We start from the raw sequence: 8,576 nt of genomic DNA on the forward strand, positions 1-8,576 counted from the left end.
CAGTACCTAAAACAATATTTCGAACGTTTGACTACCACACATCAGCTAAGACATTGTTCACAGATTTATTTTGAAGTTTCCGACTGTGTCGACATCAGTTGCTAAAAAATCGTTTATGTTCAAAGCTCCCTCAGAGCTTTGTTTGTTGTGTATGTTATATTTTGTTTTGTTTTGTTTTGTTTTGTTTTGTTTACTGTTTTGTTTACTGTTTTGTATACTGTTCTGTTTGTTTTGTCTGATGTTGCTCAAATTGTCTTTACATTTTTTGTCTAAATGTGAAAAAAGCGTATTTTGTAACCAGCGGAGCTCCTTGAAAACGAGATGGTTCATCTCAAGGGGTTATTCCTAAATAAAGAATTTCAATAATTTTCACATAGGATAACATCAATTACAAAAGCAGAAAAAGGGGAGAAAAAAAGGGGGGGGGGGGGGTGGAAACATGGAGGCTTAGTCTATGTCAGGTACATGGGTATCTTGGTGGTGTGGTGTATCTTGTACACCAGGCCCATTGCAAGATGCTGTACTCTGTCAGCTACTTTGAACCACCCCACGCTTGGTGGTGATGAAGGTAAGGTGGGCCAGAGGAGGAAGACCAAGCACAACCCTAATCAGTTTTTTCTGGGCTGTTCTCCTTCCGGTACACAATGTTCTCCTTGATGGCCTCTTTGATTATCTGGGGGCACATATGATCATGTAATACAATGAATAATACTGTGAAAATACGCAGTTAAATTCAACCTTCATTTCAGCAGTAGAATAGCAGATCTACAATCTCGATTTCCAATCCAGACGACCTTTGCATCTCTCCCCCCATTTCCTGTCAAACTGTCCTAAAGGCATAAAAGCCCCAAAAAAACAAATCTTTAAAGTTACTATAAGAAAAGAAAACTGACCTCTAAGTTGTTGAGTGTGTTAAATTCCATCAGGTCATGGAGCTGAGTATAGGCCTTGCTGCTGTACTGGAAGTTAAAGGTGGAGTACGACTTCTCAGGGTCGTCGAAGATGTTAAAGTCTCCAGCATCTTTCTCTTCCTGTGTCTCTCTTGGGACTCCTGCGAGAAATGGAGGTCAGATAAAATAAGAAGAAATGACGGTCAGTTAACGTAATGGAGGTCAGTTAAGACATGAAGTAATGGAGGACAGTTAAAACATCTCGGGAAATCTCGCTCTTTCGATGGGTCATTCTTTCGACTATGAGCGTCGGCAGGTTAGCTACTTTAGCTAAAGTAGCTAGGTTTAGGCATAGCGGTTAACATTCACCTGCGTCGGCAGGTTAGCTTTTCACCAGGTTAACATTCACCCGTGTCGAAAGAATGGGCCATCGAACAGATGCTATGTTGCAATATTGACACACTGCCTACCCAGTAGGGTATCACGTCTCAATGTATGGTGTGTAATGAAAGCACAATTTGTAACTCCATCATAAATAATGTCAACCCTTTTCCCCTATTTGGCAGACTTCCTGTAGTGTAAAGTTCTTGCAGTGCAAAAACCCCAGCTTTATGTAACATACATAAACAGACAGAGGGAGTATGTTGGTGGATGACCTGTATGTGAAGAAGTAGTATATCCTGTACCCTCCTTAAAGTGGTTATAGTCGGGGGCCTTAGGGTTTTTGTGCACAGATGTAGCCCAGGGCATGCTCTAATAATTTAGCTATGGCACCCGAGTCGGCGACCTTCAGGGTGCCACATCGGCCAAATTAAGTTGGGCTCCCATTGCCTTTCTATACACTATACTACAGGTGGAAAAATTAATCTGCTTTAAGTAGCATGTGAGGGGTCTAACAAGGGGTTTGTCATGATTCTGAATCCACTGCAAGAATTTGTTTTGCACAAAAACATTCCTTGGGCTAAAAATGGCCCCAACAAAACTGTGAAAAGTAATGACTCGTCAGTTTTCATCACAAAACCATAATTTTGTGGGGCTGTTTTTTAGCCCAAGGAAAGTTTTTTTTTGCAAAAGAAAAAAATGCTTGCAATGGATTCAGAATCATGACAACCCCCTACTTAGACCTCTCGCATCCTACTTAAGCAGATTTATTTTTCTTCCTGTAGTATAGTGTATAGAAAGTCGATGGGAGCCTAACTTGATTTCGGCCACTGTGGCGACCCCGAAGGTCGCTGACTCGGGCACCATTTGAAATTACCATTTTATCTCCCTAAGGCCCCCAACTAATAGGGACCTTCATGGATGTGTGGTCTATTTACACTTAGTCTGGGATCACTTCACTTTTCGGGCTTGTAACCGGTCTGGAGCGGAAACCACAAAATTTGGCCGGAACTATCCACCGGAATCAGTTTTAACCCAAAATAATTCCCCTGCGCTCAAGGACATACTTTTAGGGCCTACCTAATGGGAGCGTGTCGCTATTTCGACGTGTCATTTGTTCGTCGGCCCGCAATTTCGACGCGCCGATAGTTCGACTTAGGGATCGCGAGATTTCGGCGCCGCTGTTTCGACGGCACCCTTTTTCGAAAAAAAGGACGGCAATGTTTCGACACGACAACTGTCCGACACAACAACAGTTCGACAAGGCAGCACGGTATTTCGACAATGAAAAAACATGGTGCCAACGCTCCAGCCTCCAGTAGGAGCGAGCAACCCGGTTGTAGGTCGCTAAATGATCTCGCCCTCTCTCCGCTCCTAACCCAGCCTTCCCCTCCCCCGACCCTTCTATCGTTTCTAGGCTATTTGTTGTTCTGCCTATCTACATAGGCCTACTGTGTTTTATCCGTCCGTCCGTCTGTCCGTCTGTCCGTCTGTCTGTCTGTCTGTCTCTGTCTCTCTCCCTCTCTTTCTTTCTCTCTCGTCTCTCTCTCTCCCTCCCTCCCTCCCTCACTCACTCACTCACTCACTCACACATACGCACAGACAAACCACAATTTTCTGTGGAGACCGGGTTGCAATGCGCACACACACACACACACACACACACACACACACACACACACACACACACACACACACACACACACACCAAACGCTCTGAAAGTAGATATATAATCAATGCCAAATTGGGAATTATTTTGTAAAAAGGCTATGAACATGAACTGTAGGCAGGGTCTCCATTTAGAAGCCCCGTGGATTTATTAGCTGGAGTACGTGAGTGATCGCCGATTAGGCCTATAATAACCTATTTAATATGCTCTAGTCTAGACTGTCCCGACAGAACTTATCACAGGGTGTTCGCGCATCCTCTGTCTGTCTGTCTCTCGCCTCCTCGCTTTCTCTCTCTCCTCTCTCTCTCTCTCTCTGTGTGCGCGGTGGCACATGCTTAAAATAACATATCTGCAAGCTAACATCCTGTATATCCGACGGTGTTGATAGCTTGTAAATCTGTTATTTTTGCGCATGTAACCATGTACTTGTTTAAAAAAAACTCCATGCTCTGCAGCTTTCTATTGGACACAGACCGGCAGGTTCATAATATGTGCATATAGGCCTATGGCATATGCCCACAGCTAGGGAGGAGAGTATATTTTACGTTTATATGGGGCTAGTACATTTTGCACCCATATTACTGTCATGTCTTAATAATATGTTGCTTTTAACAAGTAAGTTAAGTGATTGGTGGAGCCTGCTGCGCACTGACTGTGGCCATTCATTAGGCTACTCTTAAACAGGGCCGTGCAGTCCATACAGGCAAAATAGGCAGCCCCACACAGGCTGGGGGCCTCATGAGATTATTATAATTTTTTTAACCAACATGGGCATGGGCCCCCGTTGAGCTGTTGAACAGAGAACAGTTGAAGTGAGGGTTAACATGAAACAATTGCTTTGGACATATTAGCTCATTAGAATCTGAAAAGAGCTTGGCTCTCAAAGGTGCAGACCAGATAACAATGGCCCTAATCACCCAAGCAGTTCCTTCATGTGTGTTCTGTGATGTCACATACATCTTTAAAGTGATCCCTGACTAGTAAGCCATGTAGGCCTTAATATGTTATAATAACCCTCTTTAAAGTGATCCCTGACTAATACGACAAATATGCCTTAATACATTATAATTGTCCTCTATAACTACAATGTATAATTAAAAACACCTCAATTATTGTAGTGATGACGGTCGTAGAAGATACATTTTGGCTGGACGGGCCAATTTAAAATGGCGGTGTAAACAAGTTTTAGATGTTGAATTAAACACTTTACTAACCCGGCAAAACATCCTACTGGGCCCGACCAGCCAAAATGTATCTTCTACGTCATCACTGCATGCGACGAACAGTGCAATGGCTCCCCCCATGGGTTGAAAATATAACTTTTTTTCTCTCAAAGGAATATATTGTAAGTGTTTTAAATGGTATATTTTGGTTAAAGAGGGTTATTATAACATATTAAGGCCTACATGGCTTACTTGTCAGGGATCACTTTAAGAGGCAGGGGCGTGCAGAGACATTTTGAAGGGGGGGTACTCAAGTGAAAAAAAGGGCACCTTGTGGAACCATCGACTACCTAGTAGTTGCATTGGTAATTCAGTGTTTGGGGGGGGGGGGGGGGGGGGGGGGATTTGAATGATGTCAAGTGGCCGGCACTTACACATACATTACATGAGTTAACAGGTTCAGACAATGGTCTATTGATATGCATACCTGCCCTGCTGTGACATATCTAATAGGTATTGATATGCATGTATAAATTCATTGAATAACCGATTAACCATTTAATCGACTATAGTCCCTGAAAATCGCAGGCCCCCCCTGCAAGTGAAAATCGCAGGGTCCCCCTTTTGCAAATGATGGAGTTCTATCCGTCCGTCATTCAAGGTTATATGAGATACATAAAGGTTTCCTGTGTAAATAAGCCGAAAAGGTTACTAGGATCTCCTTTTAGTTGACCTTGGCTTGTACCAGTGAACTGTACTGTCATGAAACTGTACTTTTAATAGTCTTCAATCAATCAATCAATCAATCAATCTATCTGGAAGAAGTTGCACATGAACTCTGCAGCCGCACAGAGGCACTCCAACAAGACCACTCTGACAAGCTAAATGCTGGGTGCAGTAAATGTATTTGTCTGCATAAAGGCAATAATTGAAGTAGCTATGAATTGAAATATAATTAACAGGCTGCCTGTGGACACACATCCTTTTACATGCATTTATTGTGAGACAAAGGTTGAGAACCACTGCAAAACAGGCACTTAAAAGTTATTCTTGTTCTTATTATCATTAAGGTAGTTAGTTATTTGTAGGTAATAACTCTGATATTCCCATTATGTTATCTTGTAGCTATAAAAATTCATGTGAGAGTGAAGCACAATTGCTTTTTCTTATTTTGTTTATATGGAATTATTTTTGAAAAAATGCTAGTTTGCATTAAACTCATGATTTATTTTCTCATATCTTAATTATTTGAAAATATTTTCAAACGAGCACAGGTCTCCACCAGGCCACACAAATCGGTCTGTTATAGCGCCACCATGAGGCTGATTTAAAAAATGTGGGGCAGAGGTTCTGAATTAGCATCCAGGGAGTGTGTGTGCTCAGTTTGGCAGCGATGGGGCCAACGGCGCCGGAGATTAGCTGGTAACAACCAGGCCACACAAATCGGCCTGTTATAGCGCCACCATGAGGCTGATTTGAAAAATGTGGGGCAGAGGTTCTAGATTGGCATCCAGGGAGTGTGTGTGCTCAGTTTGGCAGCGATCGGGCCAACGGTGACTGAGATTAGCTGTTCACAAACTGCGAGGACGCACGGACGGACGCACGGACGCACGGACGGACGGACGGAGGGGAAAACATACTCTCCCTCAGCCTTCGGCTGGTGGAGACAATAATTAAAAGGAAACCAAATGTAAACAGGCATTTACTTGCGACTCCTAGAAATTGGTCCGCAACCCACACACACATGGGTCCCGACCCAGGGGCCTCAAACTGGGGTTTGCCTGGGTCCTCCTAGGCCCTAAGCACGGCCCTGCTTATCCCGTAAAGATTACTTTATCCCACGTCCTCAGGTAATGTTGAGAGAGAGAGAGAGAGAGAGAGAGAGAGAGAGAGAGAGAGAGAGAGAGAGAGAGGGAGGGTCGGGGGAGGTAAGGCTGGGTTAGGAGCGGTGAGCGTGTGTGTGAGAGAGACTTTTTTTTTTTCTTTTTTTGTCGAAATACGTGCAGCCTTGTCGAAAGACCGTGCCGGCCAGTCGAAAGACCGTGCCGCCCTGTCGAAAGACCGGCGTCAGTTTTTTCGAAAAAACGTGCCGTCGAAACAGCGGCGCCGAAATCTCGCGAACCCTAAGTCGAACTATCGGCGTGTCGAAGTTGCGGGCCGTCGAACATTTGACACGTCGAAAAAGCGAGATTTCCCCCTACCTAATAAAGTCCTTGATGCGGAGTAGTTTTGCTTTTGAAAAATGTGTTTGGTATATGCATCTTTTAGTCCAACTCGTAGCGACTGGAAAGACTACACTAGGCTACTCGAGCATTTTAATAGAGATTGGGGAAACAAACGGAGGGAACAAAATCAAAGCGACGCCGCTTCTTCTAGTGGTTTCCGCGCTTTAGGCGGAAACCAAACGGCCTGTTGTGAACGAACACCAAAGGTTAGTTTACACTCAGATCTCTCTCCTACAGATTGTGGCTTTAAGGGGAGATATTTATTGGGGTCACGCAGACAAGGGGCCCAACTTTCTCCTACAGTAGGCCTATGTGTGAAACAACGGGAAATGACCAAATATGGTGGAATTCCAGTGTTGTACTTGGAGGAAGTGATGCCTCGCATGCTGTGATGGTAAACATGCCTCATTATCTCTATCTACAATTTGAAACTGACAGAACGGTGCATTCGACATACAGACGACCCAAAGCAGTCCAATTGGCTAGGACTGATCACGTGGCACACGGAGTTCTTAACCGGAAGTGCGTCCGGCGGTCAAATATGTCCGACCGGAAACGTGCGCTGCGGCACAATAGTTCCGCCACAATATTTTTTTTTTTATTTTTTTTTGAACCTTTTTTTTTTTTCAAAAAACGTTTCTTTTTTGAAAAAAAAAAGTTTTTTTAGTAAAGAAGCGGGCGTGGACTCTAGATGTGAGCGTTCCGAAGGGCCGCGAACCTCTAGTAATCCTACAAAAGAGCTTGAAAACCTCCACATGCGTATGTACTTACCGGGGGCTTTGAACTCCATAAAGTTGCTGTTGACCAGCACAAAGTGGATGATGGTGGGGCAATCCTTTTGTTTGAAGACGTAGCATTCTTTTTCCCGGTCATAAACTTTCTCGTCGATCTTGGGAAAGGGCAGTTTGTTCTTCTTAGCCCACTCCTCTGCAAGCTTAAGTTCCTAGGGTGCAAAATTAAGAAACTGAAAAAATGTTTCCTCTAAAAGGTTGTCGTTTTAACCACTTCCTAATTCACTTACCTGTTCTCCAATCCCTTTATTAAGGGGTTATAAAGTTATACATAATGACATTATACACAGTGAAATCCTCAGTGTTAATAAAGTCAAGACTAGAGTGTACAAATGTAAACAAATGGGCGCATAGGGTCCTTGTGGTTACATTTGTACAATAGGCGAGGAGCTCAATCGGCTGAGGTTTTGGACAAGGTTGACGCCCCCCTAGGCTCGCGATGCAGAAGGGAGAGGAAGATAGTGATGTGTCGGTCATGGAGGAGGCCGGGACTGTGTTTGGGGGACTGGGAGTGAGTAGTCTAGCGTGGCCAGACTGTTGCATAACACGATTTGCAAATGCTCCCGGCATACAGTCTGGGGCACGGAAATAGAAACGAGGAGTGCGGGATAAAGCGGATGTGACGCACCCACTCCCTTGGTGCATGCAGTAGCAATAACAAGTCCTACTGGAAGTGTTATGTCTCCTTTCAATATTTTTCGGGGCGTTATTTCGTCTTTCTTTGGTGTTGTTTGCTGTTACTTCCATGATGTTTTCAAATGTTGCCTATACACTCATAACAAGAATATACAGTTCAGTGCAGCACTGGCTACTTCCGATACTCGCCGTTCAGGAGCTGCCGTTCCAGACTCTATATAGCATTCGGAGATTGTGGAATAGTTGTCTGGCTACGCGAGACTAGGGAGTGAGTGACTGAACTAGACCGAAGACCGACAGACAGGCTGGGAACAAGAAGGAAAGGAGTATCGTTCATTCTCAGTCAAGTACCAAATGCTGTGACTTGTGATGTGAACGGAATGTAGGCTACTGAATGAATACAACGTACAAACTCTCGCTCCTTGACAGTACTCATACTCAACAGGTCACACAAGGAGCATTTTCATGTATGCTCCGGCAGTGGAATTCCTATGTTGTTCGTGCTGTGTTGATACTCGGTCGTTAAGACCTGTGAATGGTTTTTTGATTGATGCAGCACTACAGTGGCGTAAAGTAACTACTGTAAATGCATTTACTTAAGTACTGTACATTGAGTTATTTGTACTTTACTCGAGTAAAAGAATCAATACAGCAATACAGAAATAGCTAAAAGCCCAGAATTCACAATGTACTTGAATAAAAGTACAAAAGTATTGTCATCAAAATGTACTTAAAGTACCAAAAGTAAAAGTACTGTAGGCTACTCAATACAGAACGTCCCATTTCACGTTTTCAAATAGCTACTTTTGAAACACACACA

The 8,576-nt window shown here is 43.7% G+C and overlaps 1 protein-coding gene across 1 annotated transcript in view; it reads right to left on the minus strand.

The window, feature by feature from the left end:
- Window positions 1-604: 604 nt before the first annotated feature.
- LOC308289156 (cytosolic phospholipase A2-like) overlaps window positions 605-8,576 on the minus strand; it is a gene marked incomplete at its 3' end in the record, with an annotated part of 39,000 nt that continues 31,028 nt past the window's right edge. Inside the window, exons 17-19 of the mRNA XM_080730755.1 lie at window positions 7,101-7,272; window positions 894-1,051; window positions 605-673 (exon numbers count right to left, since the gene is read on the minus strand). Of these exons, the coding sequence (XP_080586881.1) occupies window positions 605-673; window positions 894-1,051; window positions 7,101-7,272 (399 nt within the window). The remainder of the gene's footprint in view (window positions 674-893; window positions 1,052-7,100; window positions 7,273-8,576) is intronic.

This window comes from Nannobrachium achirus (genome assembly GCF_963921795.1).
Source record: "Nannobrachium achirus genome assembly, chromosome: 1".
NCBI classification, from domain to species: domain Eukaryota; kingdom Metazoa; phylum Chordata; class Actinopteri; order Myctophiformes; family Myctophidae; genus Nannobrachium; species Nannobrachium achirus.